The sequence below is a fragment of the Myxine glutinosa genome, chromosome 6 (assembly GCF_964187855.1).
Source record: "Myxine glutinosa chromosome 6, kmMyxGlut1.1, whole genome shotgun sequence".
NCBI lineage: Eukaryota > Metazoa > Chordata > Myxini > Myxiniformes > Myxinidae > Myxine > Myxine glutinosa.
The window spans coordinates 56,324,726-56,352,613 of record NC_136266.1 but is presented as its reverse complement, the minus strand read 5'-3'; the positions used below and the strand labels follow the sequence as shown (position 1 = coordinate 56,352,613).

The following is a 27,888-nucleotide window of genomic DNA, read 5'->3' as shown; positions in this document are numbered from 1 at the left end:
TGCTGACTTCCTGACAATACGCTCTTGTATTGTACGATTGTTCACCTTTCTAATCTTGATTTGTAGGTTTTGAGGCCAGTGTCCATCACTAAATGCAGGAAAACTCCAAGGCCTCATGGGAAAAAAGATTTGAGGCAAGCAATGACACCTTATTAGTAAACCCACAAGTAATACAGGAAAATTTGATTGGTTGTTCACCATGACGTTAACATGCATGTTTGTTTGTACCTCGTCATGCTGTTACAAACAAGGCTGCCAAGGCACTTTTGGCCTCCGAGGTGTCTAGCATAGGTTTTAATCTCGAACTACATTAAAATGGTCATCCCGGTGTTTCACAGGTAGGGCATACCCTTGGAGGTATGTTAAACAAAGTCCCATCTGCCGGCGTTAGCTCATGGACATTAAAGATCCCACAATGTCCTCCGAAGAATAGGCAAACTATTGCCATCAACCTGAACAAATTCCAAATTCCTGCCCTAACCTTAAAGACGTTCCATCATGGCACAGCCACACCCCCAGCAAACGCCATGTGCTGCATATGAGAGAAGAAGTCGTCATGTTATAGGCAAATGGCATTAATACAACAGCATACGGTTCAATTTATACCTCAAAAAACCCTCTGCGGACACCGCATTAGTACAGCAAATGTACTTTATTCAAAGTAAACTTGCAAACAAAACAGCCAAGTTCACGTATCAGTCACAGAAGTGGGTGTGTGTAAAGTGCGAGCAAATTCCATCTGGGACGGCAAATGGGGAATGCGCGAGTGAAAATTTCCTTCCAATTACAGGGGCAGCTTGAACGAAAGGCCATAGGGTGGCGAATTCCATTTAACTGGTTTAGAGGCTCACAACAGCTTGTTAAAGGACAAGCACTGCTTTGGCCAAGGACAAAATAAGAATTTCAACATATAAAGTGTGCACAAGCTTTATCTACAAAAATCACAACTTCACAATGATGCAGTTATTGGCCATTTTGGCAAACAATCCAAGGAAGAAATAATGCATCAAATGATAAATAGTACAGTATCGACCTTTTGCTGCTGCAACATATTGTCTAGTTCAACGGAAGCGTTCCATGACAGTGAACGGTCACCTCAACTTCGGCTCAATAAATCTGCAAAGACGAAGACAAGTTATGAGCTCCACATGTCATCTCAATGAAAGTTAGATAAAAATGTTGTCCCTTCACAAAAACCCACTTATAGTTGGGGGAAGATGCGCATTCAAAATTGAAGGCACCACTAACTGGGGTATAGGTACGCAGTAGGCAAGGCTCAAGTCTGCTTCGATCACAGAGTGGTCTTTGTCCAGGACTGTGTGGGCATCGCACGACTGCAGTATGCACAATGCAGAATCAAGTGATCTCCGCCACAATCCCATTTGGAGGATAACGCCCCTGGTAATCGATGCTGGACGAAGATCACGTGGCGGTCGAGACCGACCTGAGCCTTACCCACTGTGAAGCTACACTAGTCAGGGTCACCTTCGGATTTGAATGTCATACTTTGGATCAGAGTTTCAAAATGCAAAGGCACATCCAATTTGAAGATCACCGTAAAGCCATTAATTGGTTACAGAAAAGGCAATCCTGTGCATAATGGAGCAGCCACGACTAGATAAAGCTAATCCGGGAAATAAACGACAAAAGAGAAATCATTACAATCCTTGCAGCTGTGTTTTTAAGAGATCAATTCCAACACTAGATTTCCACCCCAACCAGAACAGACAGGGTTTGGGATACCAGAGATGTTGACTTCTAATCTTTCGGAGTGGTTGACATTCGTTACTTAACTCAAAACAGCTCATTACAAATAAATTTCGGTCCCATGGTCACTGAATATCGACTTGCTTTCCATTCGGGTCGTACCATCATGGGTCGTGCCTTCAAAATGACTGGCGACCTTTGCACCTTGGCAGCGTAGACTCCACTGGAGATTGAAACCAATTCGTCTGCAACAATTTATTTGTGAAAATTGACCAACATTCAAAATGAACCACAAATTGCTGCACAATTTGCAAAAAGTGAATGAATTTCAATCCATTTATTCACTCATCGAATACAAAACCACCAAGCTGGTCACCAAAACTCGATGCAAAACGTGTACAAAGCACGGCGCGGGATAACGGGAACATCCCCGTGCCAAGCTTTGCTAAATCCTTGTTAGAAATACCTATGGTGAATGCATACCCAATAGTATTTCATTGCATAACTGTTGTGCTGTTTATTCGTCATTTGCTGGGAGGTACATGGTACTTTGGTTGTGACCAAGCCATTGACGTGGTGTACGCACACAAAATTCAGGAAAATTAGATTGAAACTGAATCAGATGTTGAAAAGGAACAAACGCCATATTAAAGAAAAAGTTATGGGTAAACTATACCATGCCACATACTTTGTACTTCACTTGCACAAGTCTTCACCTGTGCAGCATGCAGCAGGGACAAGGGGGGGAAAAAGGGTGCAGGTGTGGCGAGTGCGGAACTTAGATCTGCTGCGTAGAACGATACAGGGTTCCACGGGTCAGAGGAAAAGAATGTAGAACCCATCAATTCATCTGCAGACAGCAACATACGGATATTTTACGATAAATGGTCACAAATGCAAAGTAATTGAAGTATATAAAGATGGAAGACAGCATTTTAAAAGAAAACGGTCATTGGGCCACCCTCCCCCCTCCCATAACCCCTACCCCCCCTCCCACTCCTCCCCCAGAACAACACATTTTATGTTCAAGTTGTTTAATTATTCGAAACTGAAGGCACCACAAGACTAGACTAGACCAGGTACTTAAGGCGAATGCAGCTGGAGATGGTAGCACCTTAATTTTTATTTATTTATTATATAGATCTTCCCAGCTACAACCATCCTTTTGCATACTGTACTTGATTGAACACGACCCCCAAACGTACAACTCCACAGTATGCAGGGCTCTGTTTCCAGTGTCCCATATAAAACAACTTCATACCCACCCAGAGACTCCACACTACACCTCCCCCTTTACCCATTAATTTACTCCCCCATATTGCCTGGGCACTGCACCCTGAATATGCCCCCAAGTTTGGCGTTAAAAGTCGAACCTGAACCGACTGGGTTTTCATACAGAGGGATGTTAATGTTAAAATGCATTAAAACCAACAAATGCGACTATGATAATTCGCTCACTTTGTCAAAACAATATGACCGTAACCATCCCAACGTCCTAATAGAGGACTTTTTTGTTTCTTAAATCACTGACCACCACCATGTTTCAACTCATTCTGTCCAGTGGTTTAGGATTGCATACAAAACAGTATTATACAAAGTTAGTAATACATATATATATATATTATAGTTTACTTGCAGAGAGGATGCACTTAATTTTATTAGTCCAACCCCTACATATTGCAAGACTGGGTTTTGCAAACACTGGGTCTGTTTGTCTGTACAGGCCATTTTTGAGCTTTTATCATCAGTTTTTCAACAAACCATTACGAGAGTATGGCGAAAATAATTAAAAATTGGTTCAAAATGTCAAAGGGTAAAGTCACAGTGTGTACAAGTGGGCATCACCAGCCCACCAGCCCTTCTGCTATGCTCCAGCCATTATTTTTTTTTTTTTTTTTTTAAATACAGTGGAACCCAACATTTTCAGGGGTTTCTTGAAACCTAGCATGGATCCGTGAATGTCAGGGCATTGTTTAAATGGGAAAAAGGGGGTTAGGTTCAAGGCAGTTCATGATTCAAAAGGGAAAGTTTTTTAAACTAATCTTACTATAATTCACCAAATGTCCGTCCGTCCGTTCGAAGGTACCGCAAAAACGGCTCAACCGATCGCAACGATATTTTGGGTGGGTATTTCTGGGACCCCTGGGAGTAAAATAGGCTATATTGTTTTTCCTATTTTCGAGTTTTTCCAAACACGATGGAATAATATTTTCCGATATGAACAGTGATGTGGCTTTTGTTGAAATTCTACAAATACTGTTTATTCTACGTACCAGGAGAGAGTAGATTGACTCCTGATGAACTCTTTCTATATAAACGTGCGGCTCCAAAGTAACATGGCAGCATGTGCAAAGCGACTGAGAAACAGGTGTTGTGGCCGCTTCCGTTTTGCAGAATTCAATCTTTTTTCAAAATGGGCGCCATGTACTGTTTAGATTTTGATGATTTGCGTGTGATACGATTCAACGGATGTTTATATGAATCGTTTAAAATTAAAAAAAGCTTTCAATTTCTGATATTTTGCCTTTTCATTTGGGCTTCCCAATTGAAGCCCTGTCCATAGGGCGGGTACCGTTGCTAGTGCACTTAATTAAAGTTTCATTGGCAAGTCAAACATTCAATATCGACGTCCATGACCTGTGCAACGACTTTGGCACTGGGTGCTGCACTAGCCGCAACATTTTCACGAACCGCCTTCTCATTTTTACCCTTACCAGAGGAGAGGGTATTGCATTTGAGTCCGTTTGTGTGTGTTTGTTTGTTACTTGCCGGAAAAGATTCCGGCAAGTATGTTGATCTGTTCGTTTGTCTTTGTCTGTGTCTTTGTCTGTTTGTTTGTCTGTCTGTTTGTCTGTTTGTCTGTCTGTCTGTCTGTCTGTCTGTTTGTTTGCAGCACTACGTCTACACCGTTGCACGTAGAATCGCCAAACTTTGCACACATATTGGTCTTGCCCAGGAATAGACTGTGCCCAATTGATGACGTCATCGGTAACGTGGTTCGGCCGCCATCTTGGAAAAACCGAAAAACTTTGCACCACTATATCTCCAAAAGTGCTGAACAGAAAAAATTGAGACATGGCTCATTGTAAAGAACTCTCCATGGGGAATAAAATATGTTAATGATGATGTCATAGGTCACGTGGTTCGGCCGACATATTTGTCTTAAATGGCCGATAAAAAAGTGAATTCCGGCAAGTCCTCTGACCGATTTTTCATTTGTCTGTTTGTCCGCACAGAATAAATATGATTTTCTCTGCAACCGTCGGTCCGATTGACAGGAAATTTTCACAATAGGTGCAACTCCACCTGTAGAATTCTTAATGATAATTATGACGTCATCGGTCACGTGGTTCAGCCGCCATCTTGTAAAAATCGAAAAAAATTGCACCTCTGCCCCAGAGAGCACTGAATAGAAAAAATTGAGACATGGCTCATTGTAAAGAACTCTCCATGGGGAATAAAATATGTTAATGATGATGTCATAGGTGCCTCCATTATGACGTCATAATTCGACAAGTACAAAACTTCATCTGATCAAGATGAAATTTATTGAGCGTCATGTAGGCATAAATTGGTGGAGAAAAAAATAATAATAATGATGGTCATCGATCACGTGGTTCGGCCGCCATATTTGTTTTAACACAAAAGCCTTAAAATCCACTGAAAATACATCCTGGCGAGGGTTTGCAATCTCCAATTGCTCTTTTTCTTGTTCTTCATGTATTGGACATTGGACTCGGTCATACCATAATGTCTGCCAACCTCTTGCTAGTCGCTCAGGCAACTCCACTTTCTGGCTTAAGCTCAACTTTTTTCTGCCTCTTAAGATTAGACACATCTCCTGCACTACTCTTACACTTAGGATCCATGATTGATTTTAAAACAATAAGCAACAAAATAAAACAAGCACAAAAGTTCACGATCATGCAGATTCACAGTGGGACACGGCTGCGGGATGAGAAGAGAGTTAGGCCCAGGACATAGTGCGCCGACGGACCCGTGCAGGGGATTGTGGGTTTGGGATTATCACAAAGGGATTGTGGATAGATGGAGGAAGGGTGGGTAGTGACAATCATTTGTGGAGAATGGTCCATTGTGGGTGGGGGTTTAATGTATATTATATTAATTGATAATAATAATAATATATTAATTGTTCATCAATCCATTATCAAGTCCATTATGCCCACAAATAACATGAGTAGCTGGCTCACAGGGGCTGTGAAAGTAGAGACAGTACACATTTTTAAAACCACGAATAGCTGGGCTCCACAAGTTGCAGATCTGCGAATGTCGGGCGTTTACTGGAATCGCTTCCGTATTTCTTTATTTTGTCCGCCTGCATTTTGAGATGCTTTGGACTTTTGCCATCAAATTCTCAACAAACCAGTCATCAAGTTTCATCTTTGGTCGAATTAGAACAAAGAACACCAATTCATATTTTTACTCTTTTTACCCTAGCCACCAAAGGTGGAGGGAGGTTACGTTTTCACCTCTGTCTGGTTGACAATGAGCAGGATATCATTTAAATAGTTGTGGCCGGATTTGGATGAAACATGGTGGACAGGTTGGGCGTGTGACAAGAATTAATCGATTACATTTGGTGAAGATACGAATTCGGATTGAAGAACTTTTTTTCTTTTTTAATTCTACGATTCTTCACCATTGAGAGATGGGGCCAAAAACGACAAAACATGACATTTCAAAATGCTGTGGACAGATGACAAAAAAAAAAAAAAAAAAAAAAATTGTGGATGAGTTTGATATTCGCTCATTTCCGTTGGACAAGAGCATTCGCTCATTTCCCTTGAGCATTCGCTCATTCTATGGGTATGAACACTTGGTAGGTTATGATCCTGCTCTGAAAATACCTCCGTAATGCTTTAATTATTTGGCATTTTTGTGGTCGTTTCTGTAAGCTTTATTGCTCGATATTTCCATACTGCTTGTATGAACCAATATTCTTTATGATTTTGTTACCCTGCGCTTGTGAAGCGAAAAGCAGGGTTAGGTGATTGGTTGCGTACGTGTGGCCTATGTGCGTGTCCACATTTTAAAAACTCATTTTCTCAGCAACCGTTGGTCCAATTGACCCGAAATTTTACCTTAAGAGCACCTCCGCCTGTGGAATTTTTTGGTATTCATAATTACGTCATAGGTCACATGGTACAGGCGCCATCTTGGAAAAAATTTGCACCTCTATATCTCTAAACCACTTCATGGAAAAAACGAGGCTCATGTCAACTACTCTCCATGGGGAATAACATATGCTAATGATGATGTCATCGGTGCCTTCGTTATGACATCATAATTTGACAAGTATAACGCTTCAACCATTAAGTATGAAATTTTTATGCACGATAAGTATGCATGAAATTTTCAGTATAGCAGCATCTCCTCCTGCAGAATTTGTGAATGATAATTATAAAGTCATTGGTCATGTGGTACAGGCACCATCTTGGAAAAACCGAAAAACATTGTACCTCTATCTCCAAAACTGCTCCATGGGAAAAAATTGAAACGTGGATCATTGTAAAGAAATCCGCATGGGGGAATAATTGTTAATGACAACATTGCTGCCTTAATTATGATGTCATAATTTGACAGAGACAATGCTCAGTCTGATCAGCTTGAAATTTAGCGTGATCTACACAACAATTATATTAGAGAATATAAATTTATGATGTAATCGCTCACGTGGTCTGGCAGCCATATTGAATCAAAGAAACAGAAACCCTTCAAAAACAGAAGAGTTGGCTCGCACCAAGTTGACTGCACCGGGTAAGTATTATGTCGGTGGGGTAGGGATATATCGATTTAGGTAGATCTGCATAGGTCGGTGCTCCGATGATCATGATCGTGGGTAGCAAGAACCATCTCAATGTAAATAAGTAGAGGACCTGTCTAGCCTGTATGTCGGATTAAGTGCATCTTCGTCCCCATTATGAGGAATGGGGCATGTTAAGTAGTTGTAGGGATTATGCTAATTCCCCGGTGTCAAACCTGTGATCATCCATGTGTCCCGTATGGCAATGCACAATAGACATTAGTTAGGCCCATTAGCGCACACACTAATTAATCCCCCTCCGCCACAATAACAATGGAACTGACCGGAGAAACAGTCAGGAAGCGGCCGTGCATTGCACACCATGGTGATGGAACATTGAGCAGGCAGGCAATGGACACACTCAGAGGAGCAGCAATTGGTCAAGGAAAAGGGCGAGTAAGAAGCAGGCCTCTGATTGGTGGAGTGGGAGAAGACTTGTGATTGGCCGGGGGAGGGGCAAGAAGCTTCCCTCAGATTGGAGGAGAGCGCGAGTCGCTCAGCGAATGGTGGGGGACTGATGGGGAGGGACATTCGGGTGGTCAAGGAGTGACGCGCTGATTGAAGGAAAAGGGCCAGTGACGTCAGAGGACGAGCCAGACCACGAACCGCGAGCCGACATTTTCTGGTCTCGTGTTGGATGCGATAGCGAATTGTCGTGGACAGAGATATTCTCTCTCCCTTTGTTCTTCTGATTCTGGACACCATAACGAACGGTCGCATTTTGGCACGCCAGCATCGATGTCCCCTTCTTCTTCTTCTTCTTGTTCTCTGAATTACTTTGTGCCTGGACGTCCTTCCCCTCACCGTAGACGCTTTTCTTTGGTTCTCCTTCTGCCCTCACGCCTTCCTTCACCCTCGACTCTCTCTCCCTTCGGATTCGAACATTGGGTGCAACGCACTGTGACCGTGCCGAATCCGGGAGGACATTGCACGGCTGTGGAGACGGATTGCACGCCTGCTCACTCGCTTGGCGCAAGAGGCCTTATCGAGGCCTAGTGAATGGAGGCGCGTCGGGGCCTTGTTCCCGTCAACTGGAGCCGCGTTGGGCGACTGCGCTCAGAGCCTGACATCCCTGACACTCCAGATAGAGCTAAGCCAGCACCAACACGCACCCGACGAGTTTTCTTTCACATCCTCCCCATCTGTACGTGTTCGAAGTCTGTATATAGGTGCACTCATTAGGGGTTTTAGACATCGTCGCGTTCTTTGTTCTCAGGGTCTGGCAATAAAGCCGTGTTATTTTTGTACATATAAAATCCTTGTTCGTGAGTTTAATTTCCTGCAGGTTGAAGACTGCGCGTTCTGCCGCTTCTTCTTCTTCCCTTCTCATCCCATGCTTGCCGAGTGAAATCCGTATTTGGTCTTCGCCTCAAAGTAAGCCGATTGGTCATCCGTAGGTGCTCTGTGTTAATAGAGCCATCCACACGACAGTCTATGAATACCATCAAGTTCATTCTGGAATAAAATGGCATTCTTTGGGAAAGTTGGCGTCGCGCTCATGTTCATACATACATCCGTCGGCATGTTACTACTGGTCACCAAGCGCGACACTCAGGACATGACTTTTCAACTAGTATAACCATGGTGATTGTGAATACTGCTTCTCCTTTAGCGTTTTAATATGTCAACATTCAGTGCATTCTCTGAATCCTCTAAAAGAGGATTTTAACACTTAAATGTAATCAGGAAAATGATTTCCAGCTTAATGTGGCTCTCAGCATCTATCAGTGATAAGACGCATGGGCCAAGCAGGTTCTAATGTGTGAAAAATCTCCATCTCTTTTTGTCCCCAGCTCCTCCGACAAGATCGGAGACGGGAGACATTAGAACGAGCTCCGCCCGAACGACTGATCATCCATCCATGTACTTTTGTGTACGTGACATTACAAAAACCGTTGAACATTTTCGAACGGATCCTCTCACATAGTCCGATGTAAACACCAATATTTTCAAGCCACGCATAATCAACGACGTCTTTGTAATAAAAAGACAAAATCAATCCGGTCACTCTGTGGGCACAAACATTCGCCAGATGTCCCCACAAATTTAACATCTGTGGTAAAATGCGACAACGTCGCTAAATCCCTAAAAATCATGTGATTTTCCAAAAAAAAAAAAATCTTTCAGTTGTGTGTTAGACAGCACAAGTGACTGGAAATAAATGAAATCATTCGTCGAGTAAAAATTTGAAATAAGCTTTTTGGGGCAGAAAATATATCATGACGATAGATTTTTTTGGAAATAATTATGAGACGTGAAATCCACAAAAATCATCTGATTTTTCTCCAAGTACGAGATAAAGTTTCAAAATGCAAACAAAATGTAAATACAATTGGTTAAATATTGGTTAAGCTGAAGGTAACCCCACCGCCACCACTTCCATCCCCAACGAACTTCCACTCCGATAGTCTCCAAACACCCACCAGATTTGTGCATACACACCTGCCACACACCTTCCCAAACCAACCCCACAAAAATGACCGTTTATGACAGTAGCGGGTAAAGGCCGTGTAGGAAGTATGAATGCTCCAAGACACCGATAGATGCTCACATGGGTCCCTGGGAAAGAAGGAAGTTCCGATCGCAGGACTCAGTGGGGTGAACAAAGTGGGGGAAGGAGTCGTGCGGGGTTTTCCGGAGCGGGTGTTTGCCCGAGCAAACTCCAACCGCATCGTCCGAGGGCTCTCTGGGTCAAAGCGCACCCCCTGGTGGAGACAAACAACAAAACAAGGTAAATTAAGTGAACCTTCCTTGAGCACACCTGCCCGTGCAGAGCGAGCTCAAACCGGTCGTCCGACGACCTTTAAAGCGAGACGTGAAGCTAATGACCTACACCAAAAGGTAGCCAAGTGAGACCTCCACGAGTGTGTATATGCAGCTCTGTACATTGGAGACCATTCGAGGAGAAAAATTCCATCAATAGCAGGCCAAGAGGGCTCGGCTAATTCATATTTCAGAGGTGAACAAATAAAAAGGTGCGAAACAAAAACACCAGGTGTGCGTCCATGCATTCCGTAGCAATCCTTACATTGAGCGAGTTCAGCGCCTTCTCAGCATTGGGACGTTTATCAAACATTACGAACCCCACTGGCTGTGACGAGGGGTTGGAGGACAAAAACACAGCCACCACAATGTGTGAGATGGAAATTAGATATGGGGGGGGGGGGGGTGGGGGGCGAGGAAAGCATTATATGGGGAGGATGGACAAAGTATTGTATTGGGAGGACGGGGGGGGGGGGCGGAGAACATGGTACTGTATGGGGAGAATGAGGGGCGAACAAATTATTATATGGGGAGGATGGGGGGGCGGACAAAGTATTATATGGGGGGGATGGGGTGGCGGACAAAGTATTATATGGGGAGAATGAGGGGGCGAACAAAGTATTATATGGGGGGGGGGGGATGGGGTGGCGGACAAAGTATTATATGGGGGGGATGGGGTGGCGGCCAAAGTATTGTTACAGATACGGCTTTGATGGTATGGTGGGCCGAGCGGGATGGCCGCCGTATCCGTACAAGTTACCCGATTGTACTCGAACGTCGACGAAGCCGCGCTATGCTGGCTCAATAAGGAAAAGAAGACACCCGGCTGGATTATAATCACACAATACGACACCAGGGGTTCAGTTCTCAAGACCTCCGGAGGAGGTTATATTAAGGCGGAAAAGGTTAGATTACAGGGACAAGAGGGAAACATAGGAAGGTGGGCACTTAGACACAACCTTATATTAACCCTAGACAGACCACAGATAAACGGGACAACGCTGACTCACACGGGGTTTGATGGCCAGGAAAGCGGGTAGTCGATGGCTCAGGTGCACCTGTGCTCAGGGCAGGATCACGTACGGTGGGGTCCAGAGATGCTGGTGTGGTCGCTCAGCGCTCGTGGGTCGCGACTTTGGTGGAGATGCCGGGGAGGTCGCTCAGCGCTCGGGAGGGTGGCGTCTTGTCTTTCCAAGCTCGGGGCGCATCTCACGTCACGTCCGGCGCGGGGCCGCGTATATCCGGCGGGGAGTCACGCCCTCGCTCGTTAGCTCCGCCCCATATGGCATCGGCCCATGGCTTCTCATTGGGTGCGGGGGTTACTGGCTCCGCCCTTGACGAGGGGCCGACAGGGAGCCCCCTTCTGGGTAACCCCGTCGAGCACATGTTCAATGGCGGCCAACCGAGCCGGAGTGAGGACGCAAAGCCGCTGTTGTTGTGGTTGTTGTTGGAGCTTGAGATGATGGGAAGAGATGCGGGGAGGTATGGGAAGGTCCTAAACTCCTACTGGTGCCATATCATCACATTCTGGTGCAACGAAGAGTCATAATTAATGGAAACAAGTCCTTAACTGACATAGATTAAGAATAACTAGCAAGATGTCCTATAATGGTCTACGTGTGGTGCGGGGGACCTGGGCACGACATTTAATGGGGGAATGAAGGGGAAGATCGGCTCTAATGGGTGTTGTTTACAGACAATGGGACTAGGGAATGGGGTAAGGGGAGAGTTGGGGAGTATCGGAGAAGATAGGGGAATATTTACAAGCGGATATGGAGGTCAAATTCCATATTCGCAACATTGCACCCTTCTCTACCCTCGGGGCGTCCCGACCCGATAAATTTTTACCTACTTTAGTGTGGCACGCAATGTAGTTCCCTCTACTATTAACTCTACCCTGAGTGCGACAGTTTTACAGATATTCACAAATGAGTAAATATGTCCCCCTGCGACGTTGCACCCTTCTCCTCTCAGAAACACACCCACAGGATAACCGAATCCGGAAAGAATCCTCAAACTAAACATACAGCCGGTAGGGAGCATTATTTACAAGACTACGCTGATATTTACACTACGATCCAGGACCTGTCTTTGGAGGAACACATGCAGATGTTATGCATAGAGAGAGCGCGCTTGCCAACATCGATACACCAACCCACGAGTGCTCTGTGGCCGACGGCCTTTAATAACGTGCAGAGCACCCTTCCCGAGCATCAAAAGCACCACCCCACCACCAATCGGTGCAGTCACCATTGTTCATTGGAATAAAAATAAATGCGACAACCCCTAACCCTGCAGGTGTCTCTTGCTCTTCTTGTGGTGCACTTGGTGGTAACTAAAAGTGGTTCACCTGTATGGCATAGGTGCCACGTTGACCCATAGGTCCATCCCCGGGTGGTGCTTGGCCGCAAACGAACTGCGGTCCATTGTGGGTGGCCACAAACATTGCGGTCCATATGGTGTATCGATCCAGGCAGCCAACAGCGAAAGTGCAGGCCCACAACTGCGTAGCCAGCACCTCTCTTTCCTCTCTCTCTACCCCAAAGCCAGATCCTCGGAGGTGGGAGACAAAAACAAGACAAGTGAGCAAGGTGGTAAGGGCGCAAAAGTGCACGCAATGCAAGGTGATGCACACTGGGGGCACATGGGAACCAGGTGAGACAGGTACGTTCCTACCGTACGCCCCCCCCACCAGGTAACCTACATGGCCCCTCCCTTACCCCTTACTGTATCAACAAAACACAACACTACCCATAAACATCTACTTTACAAATCCACAAACATCCCTACTGTCTTCCCCGTTCCTCCCACATACCAAATTCGTCTTCTCTCCCTCCTAACCAATCAAATTTGCCATTTTCAACTCCCATCAAAATTTGCCATTTTCAACTCAACATCAAAATTTGCCATCACCAATTCATCATCAGTCCCTCCTAGGGAGGGAGAGATGGAATCACCCCAATGTCTCATCCACGTCGTGATGCGTCTCACAAATCCAACAGCAATTCTCATTTCTGCAACACAAACAAAGAAAACACAGGTGTGGAGTCATCATCATCACCACAGGTAAGTGGCTGCGTATGGTGCGACAGGTTCATCAATCCTAACTATTTCCTAAATGACTTTAACAACTTTACACTACCCGGGGTCTTTCTCCGGCCAACCCATTGGCCCTCTTACACTATGGGTTCTAAAAACCAATTCCCATTGGCCAAACTGTGGTGCTCTTCAATTTGGGGTCTCACTCCCCCGATTCATCTCCCGGTGCCCTCGCACAATTTCTGGGCTGCGGCGTGTACCTCTCCCAGTGGGTCTACCCACCTGCACACCTCCACCACTGCAGTTGCCTCCGAGCTTACCTGCTCCTCACCCTAACCTAACTACCTGGGGAAGGCCCTCTGGCTCTCTCCCCACTCCGTGCCCTCTCTGGCACTGGGCTGCCCGATCCACACCCGGGATCCTCAGGCACCCACTCACAACTACCGGCTCCCAGAGCCCACCTGCGGCCTCACCTGGCCGACATCCTCACAGTGGTGGAGTGCCCAACCAACTACACACACTAACAGGCTACACGCCCAGCCATTTCCACAACACTAATGCACCCATTCACAACACCATTCTGCAACCGCACCACAAATGCCAATATCCAACCACAATTTACCTGCACCCTCTACCTAACACTTACACTACCCGCCCCGGGTACTCGTGAAAGGGGTCCACTCTTCCCCCATCCACACCTTCGCACCATGCACACCACTCCGTACCACTTACTCCAACTCTCTCCACACACCTGTACCTGCACACCTGTGCTCTCACACCTGGTGCCACCGGCACCCTTCTCTCCCCAAGCGCATTCGCGCTGATCCACAACACTCACTACTCATACACTACTCCACACACCTGTCCAGTTGCACACCTGTGCAATCACACCTGTTCAATCCTCACACACACAGCATCATCTCAGCTAACTACTCCCTTCTGAAACTTGCGCTTCCCAGTCGTCCCTTTAAACTATTGCGCTCCCACGTCATTATCAACCACACTAATCTACCTGCGTCCCCACTACAGGTATCAGTCACTAACTAACCTTAACGTTACCTAAGGTCATCTTCGCTAGATCCCTACACACCATATCCTAACCCACCCGGGCTAGTTTTCACTGCCATACACCCCATAAGCTATTGCTCCTTTGCCCCCACATGGGAAGGGTGGCAGGGATGCCATCCCACCACATCGGGGGTCTCTCACTACCAATTTTGCACATCAAATTTCAACAAATCAAAAATTTGGCCAATCACTGCCCATCATCTGCCAATCACTACTGCCAATCCTTTGCCAATCATCTAATTTTGTTTTTCTCTAATTTTGGGTCCAAAACACTAACCTCATCACCCAGTCTACTCACTAATACCTCTCGGTGCGCCAATTCCTGTCCAAAGCCCGGCTTCGTAAAGCCAAGCAATGGATGCTGGTTGTTTTGTGCCAGCGGCTGGATGCGTCCGGCACTCGGTGCAGGGACGGGGGCTTACCCGGGCCGAGATCCCACGCATCACCTCGGCGTGGAGCCATCCAATGCCCCGATCTCGACCTGCCGGCACGTCTCACCAAAAAGTGGTCGCCATGACGACCCTTTCTATCGGGCTGCCAGCTCCGCCTAGTGGAGCACAGACGCGGCCGTTCAAAGCGAGGCCCAGCACGCACCGAGGGCCCGATTCGGCTAAAAGTCGACCTAACCTTTAACCCGGTCACCGTCGATGCTTCACCTGCTTGCTTACACCCCGCAGCCCGTTCCTTGCTCACACATCCAGCCGTGCCCATGCTCCTCGTACCTTTCCTTACACACCCAGGTACACCCATTCCACTCACAGCCTTGGTCACACACCTGACCACCGAACACTTTGGCACACATTCGTTGGTCGCACACCTCACCAAAACACCGCTTCGCGCCCCCTCCTCTGTCACCTCCTCTGTGACAATCACAGGTGTGCCCTCATTCGCACACCCAACCACGTGCCTCACCACCAACTCCAGCGTGCATTCCCACTCACGCTCTACCATTCCAGGTGTGCATCCTTCCATCCCAGGTGTACATCCTCGCTCACCTGTCACAACTAACTCACGCTCCATGTCACTCTCACTACTTTCACCTCCATTCCTGACAGCGCACTCACCCTTACTCTTGACAGCACACTCTTTCCCCATGCACCTGTCCGTCACACACCTTTCTCGCGCACACTCTCCCGTTACACCCTCTGTAACACTCACCACAGGTGGACACTCTTCCTTACTTCTGACAGCGCACTCTTTCCTCATGCACCTGTCCGTCACACACCTTTCTCGCGCACACTCTCCCGTTACACCCTCTGTAACACTCACCACACCGCGCTTCCACGTGCTCCCTCGCACACTCGCTACGACCGACTCACTCTCGCCAGCACCCTCACTCCTTGGCACGCACTTTTTCCTCACACACCCCAGAGTCGGACTTTCTTGCACACCTCCTTTTTCGCACACCAGACCTGTCACACACCTCACCAACGGCCTTTCACGAACACCCGGGTCTATCTCGACCCCCAAGCTTCTTAAATCACCTGGCGCATCATACGCACGACCATATTGGTCACCACTTACACCGGGTCCTCTTCCTCTTCGCTTCTCCTCCATCACCTGCGAATCCCTCATCCGGTTAATGAGCACATCACGATCCAAACACAGACTTTGGACCAATTCTTTTATCTCCTCTTTTATCTCCTTGTTATCTCCTCTCCGTCGCTTCTTAATTTCGCTCACCCCTTCTTCCACTTCTTCTAATTTTTGCTTCATCTCTTTTATTCCCCGGTACGTCTCCTCAAGCTCGTCCTCCAAGGCTACCTTGACCGTTTCCAGGTGCGTCCTCACCTGCCGGTCCTTCGTCTCCATTACCTCTATCACCTCGTCCAACCTCGTTGTCAGTCCCTCACGTACCATCTGACATTCCCTCTTTGTCGCTATTAAGTCGTTTTTTATTTCGTTTTGTGTCGCTTTCAACCCTCCTAATACCGCAGTGTTCCTTTGAACCTGCTCCACTAACTCCGTCTGTCCCACCGTCAGCTGCTCCACCTCCTGCGTCAGGTCCTCTATGCCCCCTTGTAACTTTACAGTCCCCTTTCTCACCTCCTTTTCCATGTGCTCCTCACAGTGCCTCACCTCCTCGCGCACTCCTCCGACCTCCTCACTCACTCCTCTTCTGATCTCCTCTCCCATCACTTGCATCTCCTGCCCAGATGCCACCCTCATCTGCTCCATTTCCTCCCTGTGAGCATCCAGTTTGGTTTCTACCCCCATTCTGACCCCCTCTATCTGCTGCTCCATTTGTTTAACTTCCCTTTCCGCTTGGTCCCTCATGTCCCTCAATTTGCCTTCCATACTGTTTTCTAACCCCTCTAGCCCTTTTTGCATCCCTTCCATTTGATTCTCTTGAGCGGCCATTCTGTTTTCTACCCCCGTTAACCCCTCCTGTATTTCCCCTAATCTATCGTCTAATTTCCCAAATTTCATGTCTAATCCCTTAAAATTATTGTCTAATCCCTTAAAATTATTGTCTAACCCCTCACTGGTACCCCTCGCTTCGTCCCTCATTACCCCCAATTGCTCACCCTGAGCATCCATCCGGTTCCCCATTTGTCCCATTTTGGCTTCTAGCCTGTCCATAAGGGCCCCCATTTGCAGGAGGAAAAGGTTCGGATCCACCAGGGGCGCTGTCACGGTCGCCGGCGCGGTGACCAGCGAGGCGCCATTTCGCGCGTCTGCTACCCCCGCTGTTTCGCTCTCCTCACGTGTCTCAATTTGGTCCTGGACCGACCCTGCTTCACTCTCCCCTACCGGACCCCAGCCGTCTTGATCCGCCATAGCGCGACCTTCAAAATTCGAGTTTCGTAAAACAAATTCGAAATTTCGCCGTTATAATTTCGCGCGGGAAACGCGCTCCGAATCGATTTTCCCTCCCAAAATTTGGGCCTAACTAATTTAGTCCCGGGTTCGAATCCCACTCCTGACACCAATTGTTACAGATACGGCTTTGATGGTATGGTGGGCCGAGCGGGATGGCCGCCGTATCCGTACAAGTTACCCGATTGTACTCGAACGTCGACGAAGCCGCGCTATGCTGGCTCAATAAGGAAAAGAAGACACCCGGCTGGATTATAATCACACAATACGACACCAGGGGTTCAGTTCTCAAGACCTCCGGAGGAGGTTATATTAAGGCGGAAAAGGTTAGATTACAGGGACAAGAGGGAAACATAGGAAGGTGGGCACTTAGACACAACCTTATATTAACCCTAGACAGACCACAGATAAACGGGACAACGCTGACTCACACGGGGTTTGATGGCCAGGAAAGCGGGTAGTCGATGGCTCAGGTGCACCTGTGCTCAGGGCAGGATCACGTACGGTGGGGTCCAGAGATGCTGGTGTGGTCGCTCAGCGCTCGTGGGTCGCGACTTTGGTGGAGATGCCGGGGAGGTCGCTCAGCGCTCGGGAGGGTGGCGTCTTGTCTTTCCAAGCTCGGGGCGCATCTCACGTCACGTCCGGCGCGGGGCCGCGTATATCCGGCGGGGAGTCACGCCCTCGCTCGTTAGCTCCGCCCCATATGGCATCGGCCCATGGCTTCTCATTGGGTGCGGGGGTTACTGGCTCCGCCCTTGACGAGGGGCCGACAGGGAGCCCCCTTCTGGGTAACCCCGTCGAGCACATGTTCAATGGCGGCCAACCGAGCCGGAGTGAGGACGCAAAGCCGCTGTTGTTGTGGTTGTTGTTGGAGCTTGAGATGATGGGAAGAGATGCGGGGAGGTATGGGAAGGTCCTAAACTCCTACTGGTGCCATATCATCACATTCTGGTGCAACGAAGAGTCATAATTAATGGAAACAAGTCCTTAACTGACATAGATTAAGAATAACTAGCAAGATGTCCTATAATGGTCTACGTGTGGTGCGGGGGACCTGGGCACGACATTTAATGGGGGAATGAAGGGGAAGATCGGCTCTAATGGGTGTTGTTTACAGACAATGGGACTAGGGAATGGGGTAAGGGGAGAGTTGGGGAGTATCGGAGAAGATAGGGGAATATTTACAAGCGGATATGGAGGTCAAATTCCATATTCGCAACAGTATTATATGGGGAGGATGGGGGGGGGCGGACAAAGTATTAAATGGGGGGATGGGGTGTCGGACAAAGTATTATATGGGGAGAATGAGGGGGCGAAGAAAGTATTATATGGGGAGGATGGGAGGGGCGGACAAAGTATTATATGGGGAGGATGCGGGGGGGAGGGCTGGGGACAAATTCGTACATGGGGAGGATGGGGGGTGGACAAAATATTATATGGGGAGGATGGGGGAAGCGGACAAAGTATTATATGGGGAGGATGGGGGGAGCGGACAAAGTATTATATGGGGAGGATGGGGGGAGCGGACAAAGTATTATATGGTGAGGATGGGGAGAGCGGACAAAGTATTATATGGGGAGGATGGGGGGAGCGGACAAAGTATTATATGTGGAGGATGGGGGGAGCAGACAAAGTATTATATGGGGAGGATGGGGGGAGCAGACAAAGTATTATATGGGGGAGGACAAAGCATTATATGGGGGGGATGGGGTGGCGGACAAAGTATTATATGGGGAGAATGAGGGGGCGAACAAAGTATTATATGGGGGGGGGGGGGGGATGGCGTGGCGGACAAAGTATTATATGGGGAGAATGAGGGGGCGAACAAAGTATTATATGGGGAGAATGAGGGGGCGAACAAAGTATTATATGGGGAGGATGGGGGGGGGCAGACAAAGTATTATATGGGGGGGATGGGGTGGCGGACAAAGTATTATATGGGGAGAATGAGGGGGCGAACAAAGTATTATATGGGGGGGGGGGGATGGCGTGGCGGACAAAGTATTATATGGGGAGAATGAGGGGGCGAACAAAGTATTATATGGGGAGAATGAGGGGGCGAACAAAGTATTATATGGGGAGGATGGGGGGGTGGACAAAGTATTATATTGGGAGGATGGGGGGGGCGGAGAACATAGTCCTGCATGGGGAGAATGAGGGGGCGAACAAAGTATTATATGGGGAGGATGGGGGGCGGACAAAGTATTATATGGGGGGGATGAGGGGGCGAACAAAGTATTATATGGGGTGGCGGAAAAAGTATTATATGGGGAGAATGAGGGGGCGAACAAAGTATTATATGGGGAGAATGAGGGGGGTATTATATGGGGAGGATGGGAGGGGCGGACAAAGTATTATATGGGGGGGGATGGATTGGCGGACAAAGTATTATATGGGGAGGATGGGGGAGCAGACAAAGTATTATATTGGGAGGATGGGGGGGGGGATGGTTGGGGACAAATTCGTATATGGGGGGGTTGGGGGGGGTGGACAAAATATTATATGGGGAGGATGGGGGGAGCAGACAAAGTATTATATGGGGAGGCTGGGGGGAGCGGAGAAAGTATTATATGGGGAGGATGGGGGGAGCGGACAAAGTGTTTTATGGGGAGGATGGGGGGAGCGGACAAAGTATTATATGGGGAGGATGGGGGGAGCGGACAAAGTATTATATGGGGAGAATAGGGGGAGCGGACAAAGTATTATATGGGGAGGATGGGGGGAACGGACAAAGTATTATATGGGGAGGATGGGGGGAGCGGACAACGCATTATATGGGGAGAATGGGGGGAGCGGACAAAGTATTATATTGGGAGGATGGGGGGAGCGGACAAAGTATTATATGGGGAGGATGGGGGGAGCAGACAAAGTATTATATGGGGAGAATGAGGGGGTGAATAAAGTATTATATGGGGTGGCGGAAAAAGTATTATATGGGGAGAATGAGGGGGCGAACAAAGTATTATATGGGGAGAATGAGGGGGTATTATATGGGGAGGATGGGAGGGGCGGACAAAGTATTATATGGGGGGGATGGATTGGCGGACAAAGTATTATATGGGGAGGATGGGGGAGCAGACAAAGTATTATATGGGGAGGATGGCGGGAGCGGAGAAAGTATTATATGGGGAGGATGGGGGTGGACAAAATATTATATGGGGAGGATGGGGGGAGCAGACAAAGTATTATATGGGGAGGATGGCGGGAGCGGAGAAAGTATTATATGGGGAGGATGGGGGGAGCGGACAAAGTATTTTATGGGGAGGATGGGGCGAGCGGACAAAGTATTATATGGGGAGGATGGGGGAGCGGACAAAGTATTATATGGGGAGGATGGGGGGAGCGGACAAAGTATTATATGGGGAGGATGGGGGGAACGGACAAAGTATTATATGGGGAGGATGGGGGGAGCAGACAACGCATTATATGGGGAGAATGGGGGGAGCGGACAAAGTATTATATGGGGAGGATGGGGGGAGCGGACAAAGTATTATATGGGGAGGATGGGGGGAGCGGACAAAGTATTATATGGGGAGGATGAGGGGGGCAGACAAAGTATTATCTGGGGAGGATGGGGGGGGGGACAATATTATATGGGGGGGATGAGGGGGGCAGACAAGAGGCATTATATAGGGAGGACGGGAGGGGCACAAAGTATTATAGGGTGGAAGGGGGGGCGGACAAAGTGGTATTATATGGGGTGGAGGGGGGCGGACAAAGTATTATATGGGGAGGATGGGGGGAGCGGACAAAGTATTATATGGGGGAGGATGGGGGGGAGCGGACAAAGTATTATATGGGGAGGATGGGGGGGGACAAAGTATTATATGGGGAGCATGAGGGGGGCGGACAAAGTATTATATGGGGAGGATGAGGGGGGCAGACAAGAGGCATTAAATAGGGAGGACGGGAGGGGCACAAAGTATTATAGAGTGGAAGGGGGGCGGACAAAGTGGTATTATATGGGGTGCGGACAAAGTATTATATGGGGAGGATGGGGGGAGCGGACAAAGTATTATATGGGGAGGATGGGGGGAGCGGACAAAGTATTATATCGGGGAGGATGGGGGGGAGCGGACAAAGTATTATATGGGGAGGATGAGGGGGGCAGACAAGAGGCATTATATAGGGAGGGGCACAAAGTATTATAGGGTGGAAGGGGGGGCCGCCAAAGTACTATTTGGGGAGGAGGGGGCGGACAAAGTATTATATGGGGGGGGCGGACAAAGCATTATACGGGGAGGATGGGGTGGACAAAGTATTATATTGGGAGGATAGGGGGGGGGGGCGGAGAACATAGTACTGTATGGGGAGAATGTGGGGGAGAACAAAGTATTATATGGGGAGGATGGGGTGGCGGACAAAGTATGATATGGGGTGAATGAGGGGGCGAACAAAGTATTATATGGGGAGAATGAGGGGGCGAACAAAGTATTATATGGGGAGGATGGGAGGGACAGACAAAGTATTATATGGGGGGGATGGAGTGGCGGACAAAGTATTATATGGGGAGGATGGGGGGACCGGACAAAGTATTATATGGGGAGGATGGGGGGAGCGGAAAAAGCATTATATGGGGAGGATGGGGGGAGCGGACAAAGCATTATATGGGGAGGATTGGGGGAGCGGACAAAGTATTATATGGGGAGGATGGGGGGAGCAGACAAAGTATTATATGGGGAGGATGGGGGAGCGGACAAAGTATTATATGGGGGGGGGGGGGAGGATGGGGTGGCGGACAAAGTATGATATGGGGAGAATGAGGGGGCGAACAAAGTATTATATGGGGAGAATGAGGGGGCGAACAAAGTATAATATGGGGAGAATGAGGGGGCGAACAAAGTATTATATGGGGGGGGGGGGGGGGAGGATGGGGTGGCGGACAAGTGGCGGAAAAAGTTTGATATGGGGAGAATTAGGGGGCGAACAAAGTATTATATGGGGAGAATGAGGGGGCGAACAAAGTATTATATGGGGAGAATGAGGAGGCGAACAATATTATATGGGGAGGATGGGAGGGGCAGACAAAGTATTATATGGGGGGGATGGGGGAGCAAATAAAAAATTATATAGAGAGGATGGGGGGGAGGGTTGGGGACAAATTCGTATATGGGGAGGATGGGCGGACCGGACAAAGTATTAAATGGGGAGGATGGGGGGAGCGGACAAAGTATTATATGGGGAGGATGGGGGGAGCGGACAAAGTATTATATGGGGAGGATGGGGGGAGCGGACAAAGTATTATATGGGGAGGATGGGGGGAGCGGACAAAGTATTATATGGGGAGGATGGGGGGAGCGCACAGAGTATTATATGGGGAGGATGGGGGGAGCGGACAAAGTATTATATGGGGAGGATGGGGGGAGCGGACAAAGCATTATATGGGGAGGATGGGGGGAGCGGACAAAGCATTATATGGGGAGGATGGGGGGAGCGGACAAAGTATTATATGGGGAGGATGGGGGGAGCGGACAAAGTATTATATGGGGAGGATGGGGGGAGCGGACAAAGTATTATATGGGGAGGATGGGGGGAGCGGACAAAGTATTATATGGGGAGGATGGGGGGAGCGGACAGGATGGGGGGAGCGGACAAAGTATTATATGGGGAGGATGGGGGGAGCGGACAAAGTAGTATATGGGGAGGATGGGGGGGGGGACAAAGTATTATATAGGGAGGATGAGGGGGGCGGACAAAGTATTATCTGGGGAGGATGGGGGGAGCGGACAAAGTATTATATGGGGAGGATGGGGGGAGCGGACAAAGTATTATATGGGGAGGATGGGGGGAGCGGACAAAGTATTATATGGGGAGGATGGGGGGAGCGGACGAAGTATTATATGGGGAGGATGGGGGGGGGGACAAAGTATTATATGGGGAGGATGAGGGGGGCGGACAAAGTATTATATGGGGAGGATGGGGGGGGGACAAAGTATTATATGGGGAGGATGAGGGGGGCGGACAAAGTATTATATGGGGAGGATGGGGGGGGGGACAAAGTATTATATGGGGAGGATGAGGGGGGCAGACAAGAGGCATTATTTAGGGAGGACGGGAGGGGCACGAAGTATTATAGGGTGGAAGGGGGGGCGGACAAAGTATTATATGGGGAGGATGGGGGGAGCGGACAAAGTATTATATGGGGAGGATGGGGGGAGCGGACAAAGTATTATATGGGGAGGATGGGGGGAGCGGACAAAGTATTATATGGGGAGGATGGGGGGAGCGGACAAAGTATTATATGGGGAGGATGGGGTGGGGGGGACAAAGTATTATATGAGGAGGATGAGGGGTGCGGACAAAGTATTATATGGGGAGGATGGGGGGGGGGACAAAGTATTATATGGGGAGGATGAGGGGGGCAGACAAGAGGCATTATATAGGGAGGACGGGAGGGGCACAAAGTATTATAGGGTGGAAGGGGGGGCGGACAAAGTGGTATTATATGGCGTGGAGGGGGGGGCGGCCAAAGTATTATATGGGGAAGGGGCGGACAAAGTATTATATGGGGAGGAGGGGGGAGGGGGCAAAGTACTACATGGGGAGGAGGTGGAGGCAGACAAAGTATTATGTAGGGAGAAGGATGGGATAATTATCATATGGGGATGAGGAGGGGGACAAAGCATCATGTGGGGATTAGGGAAGCACAAAGTATCATATGGGAATGAGTGAGGGACATAGTATAATATCAGGGCTAGTTAGGAGGGAGGGAGGGAGAGATTGCATTTGTTGCAAACGACTCCTACCTGCTTTGTTGTGGACTTGAGAAGAGAACCGACATAACCCTTGGTCGGAAAACGAGGGGTGGGAGAAAGTGGAGGAAAAAGCAGACATGATCAGAAGTTGCGAGCATTCGGAGATTCGGTGTGGGGGGAAGGGAGGAGGAGGGGGGGAGGGAGGAGGAGGGGGGAAGGGAGGAGGAGGGGGGAGGGAGGGAGCAGGAGGGGGGCGGAAGGGATGGGGGGAAGGGAGGAGGAGGGGGGAAGGGAGGAGGAGGGGGGGAAGGGAGGAGGAGGGGGGGGAAGGGAGGAGGAGGGGGGGAAGGGAGGAGGAGGGGGGGGAAGGGAGGAGGAGGGGGGAAGGAGGAGGAGGGGGGGAAGGGAGGAGGAGGGGGGGGAAGGGAGGAGGAGGGGGGAAGGGAGGAGGAGGGGGGGAAGGGAGGAGGAGGGGGGGAAGGGAGGAGGAGGGGGGGAAGGGAGGGGGAGGGGGGGAAGGGAGGAGGAGGGGGGGAAGGGAGGAGGAGGGGGGGAAGGGAGGAGGAGGGGGGGGAGGGGGCAGGTGAAACGAGTACAAATCTTGGCCGGGACGCATACTGTGCTCGATTACACATCACGTACACATTACGGTCCCTCGATTTAAATGGTCACCTGAAACCACAACTGCACACCTTGTAGGGCCTGAACAGCAAATAGAGCTCTCGAGGTTTGATGTCCATCGGAAGACCACTTATGAAGAGCGTCCGTACCTGTTGGGCGAAACTCCCAAGTTAACACAAAACCTCACCTGGACGTTTCGAGCGTGGTTTTCCACTAGAACTGCGGTTCCAGGTGCGTTTCACCAGGTACCGCTACGAAAGGTGTATCCAAGCACCACAAAGCTTTGATATCAACAAAAAATAAACACTCCACAAATATTTAAAACACATCAACTTGCATCGACCAAAGGTGGTCACCGTCCAGGTAAACCCGAAACTAAGCAAAGGTGCTTTGGATGAATGAATTGGAAGATTCACCTCGTCATCGAAGCTGGGGATTGCGTGCTCGGGCTTGATGTCCAAAGGGAGGGAATTCATTGCTCGGTGGATTTAAAACTACAGGCACAAAATTTAAATAAAATTAAACTCAAATCCCCTTGCAGGTGCAATGTGGTGTAGAAATGGCAGGTAAAGGTGCTCGCCGTGTGAAACCCCCAACTCCACGTGCTCGGAAAGCCGCGACGTGCACGTGACCGGATTCGCTGCTCCCATCGACCCCGCTAATTATAACCGCGAGCGCAGCAGGTGAGCGAGCCGTAACGCCATTGGTCCTCTCTTCCCAACGCCCTTCATGACGCGCCTCGTGTCCTTTTAAATGTCAGCATCAGAGGGCTTTGTGATGAGAGTGGAAAACAAGAAGATGTGCTTTCTCTCTTGCATAATGCGAGGTTGAAAGAAGTCATTTTGGGCAACCGTGCACAGCACAAGAGTATTACGGATTATTGGGGCAGTATGTTTATTACGTACGTACCGTGAAATGGGGTGAATAGGGACAGTAAAGTGAATAGTGACACAAACTGAAAAAAAGTTCGGAAAGTTTTTTGGCTGAAAATTGATAACCATACTGATTTGTTGATATTTGGGTTGAAAGTGTTCTCTTGTTTTTTAAAAAGCAACTTATAGTCCCTATTAACCCCACATATGGGTTAAATAGGAATAAATAGGATTTTTATGGCTGTCCCTATTCACCCCGTTTTACGGGTAAATAGGGACAGTCACTAATTCAAAAAAATAATAATCAAGAAATAGGGACAGTTTCGAGAAACTTTTTATCCCATTTTTTTTCTCATTGGCACCGTGGTTTATATTACTAGGACGTGCCCGTACGTGGGTGCCCGTACGTGCGTGCAAAAAAACATGCGTGCAAACAACAACAACAAAAAAAAACTTTGAAACCACGTGGCAGTAACGACCACAGAACCCCCCCATCTATTTACATGAAATGGTTTGGTCCATTCGCAACGACCACAGAACCCCCCCTCTATTTACATGAAATGGTTTGGTTCATTCGCAAAGCCAAAGCGAACGGCTTGCGAGTACGGTGACAATCCCCCCCCTCTATTTACATGAAATGGTTTGGTCCAAAGCGAACGGCTTGCGAGTACGGTGACAATCCCCCCCCCCCCCCCCCTCTATTTACATGAAATGGTTTGGTCCAAAGCGAACGGCTTGCGAGTACGGTGACAATCCCCCCCCTCTATTTACATGAAATGGTTTGGTCCAAAGCGAACGGCTTGCGAGTACGGTGACAATCCCCCCCCTCTATTTACATGAAATGGTTTGGTCCAAAGCGAACGGCTTGCGAGTACGGTGACAATCCCCCCCCCTCTATTTACATGAAATGGTTTGGTCCAAAGCGAACGGCTTGCGAGTACGGTGACAATCCCCCCCCCCCCCCCCCCTCTATTTACATGAAATGGTTTGGTTCAAAGCGAACGGCTTGCGGAGTTTGGTAAAGAAATCGCCATAGCTCGGTAACTACTTGTCCGATTAATATGAAACCTTGAAAAGGCACATCCTCGGGTCCCCAGCAATATACCTGGCAAGTTTCAAGTATATCGGACCCGTAGTTGTCGAGAAACAGCGGTCACAGACAAACACACAAACACACAAACACACAGACACACAGACACACAGAGATTACTGGAATTATAGATAGATGGCTGCATATTATGTGCATCCATCTGAGCTATCAATTTAGCAATAAGTTGGAAACTCAGGATTGTTTCTTGATTAATATTTTTTTGTATTAGTGACTGTCCCTATTCACCCGTAAAACGGGGTGAATAGGGACAGCCATAAAAATATTATTTATTCCTATATCAACAAATCAGTATGGTTATCAATTTTCAACGAAAAACGTTTCCGAACTTTTTTTCAGTTTGTGTCCCGATTCACCTTGCTGTCCCTATTCCCCCCATTTTTTACGGTACTGAGGAGGAGGTTCAACGGACTCAATTGGAGTTGTTGGAAGAGGGCAGACCAGAATGAGCAAAAAGTAGAATTGAGAGAAGGAAGAGGTAGTATGATGAGCAAAGATGGAAAAGTTATTTGAAGAATGGGGATGGGATTGGAGGAAAGGAGAAAGTGATGTGAATATGTGGGGGGTCGATAGCGGGTCAGCCCATTAACTAACGAGCACACACACACACACACACCCATGAAGCCATCGCACGGCCATCTTGGAACTCCTAAAAATAACTTAGGCGGTAAGGGATCGATAGAGGGTCGTCCCATTAACGGAAAACAACCATTAAGCCATCGCACGGCTATCTTGGAACTCCCAAAAGAAAAGTTGGCTGTAAGGGATCAATAGAGGGTCAGCCCATTAACGGGAAACAACCGTGAAGCCGTGGCACGGCCATATTGGAACTCCCAAAAGGAAAGGAGGCCGACAAATAGTATACTGTACACCGTGATTCAGTGCATACAGAGAAAACACTGTTCTCGCTTAGTTTTGCAAGTTTTTCAGGTCTCAGGTGTTTCAAGCAGAGGTCAAGAACAAAGATTGGTTGATCATTCAGGCTTTATTGATACAGGTGTCAGGTTACGCCAGCACCTTTCACAAGCATAGCCTTTTCTGGCAGTATGGATCCGCCTCACAGACTGTACGACATCCGAGTACTGTAACATCCTGTAAGGTTCTTACGAGACTGATGGCATCGCAAATCGAGGGATTCAGAGACACAAAGCAAGCATCCAAACAGAGGTTTATTCACGGAAGTGATGACACAGGAAAAAGCACGCGAGGCGCCCAACAGGTGGCGAAGCCCGGAAAAGGATTTTGTCCTCAAACATATTTTTGACTCGAAGGTCTCAAACTCATTTTGCAAAAAATGTTCGTTTCCCATGAATCGTACATTTTTCAAAATCCAATCTCACCCCTCCCCTCCAAATCCTCCCCATCACCCAT

At 48.4% G+C, this 27,888-nt stretch overlaps 1 protein-coding gene across 4 annotated transcripts; it reads right to left on the bottom strand.

Annotated features, from left to right (window-relative positions):
• Positions 1-633: 633 nt before the first annotated feature.
• Positions 634-25,113, bottom strand: LOC137429805 (RNA-binding protein, mRNA-processing factor 2a-like). Of its 4 annotated transcripts, XM_068120062.1 has the most exons (8): positions 24,954-25,113; positions 24,609-24,686; positions 23,968-24,006; positions 10,560-10,622; positions 10,083-10,236; positions 2,424-2,557; positions 1,870-1,952; positions 634-1,116 (listed from the first exon to the last, which is right to left on the bottom strand). In XM_068120062.1, the coding sequence occupies exons 1-7, from the start codon at positions 25,011-25,013 to the stop codon at positions 1,887-1,889; spliced, it is 594 nt and encodes a 197-aa protein (XP_067976163.1). In that variant the 5' UTR covers positions 25,014-25,113; the 3' UTR covers positions 634-1,116; positions 1,870-1,886. The 4 variants fall into 4 exon arrangements, with proteins under 4 accessions (XP_067976163.1, XP_067976164.1, XP_067976165.1 ...); XM_068120063.1 differs by lacking the exon at positions 1,870-1,952 and having other exon boundaries at positions 2,396-2,557; XM_068120064.1 differs by lacking the exon at positions 1,870-1,952.
• Positions 25,114-27,888: the final 2,775 nt, after the last annotated feature.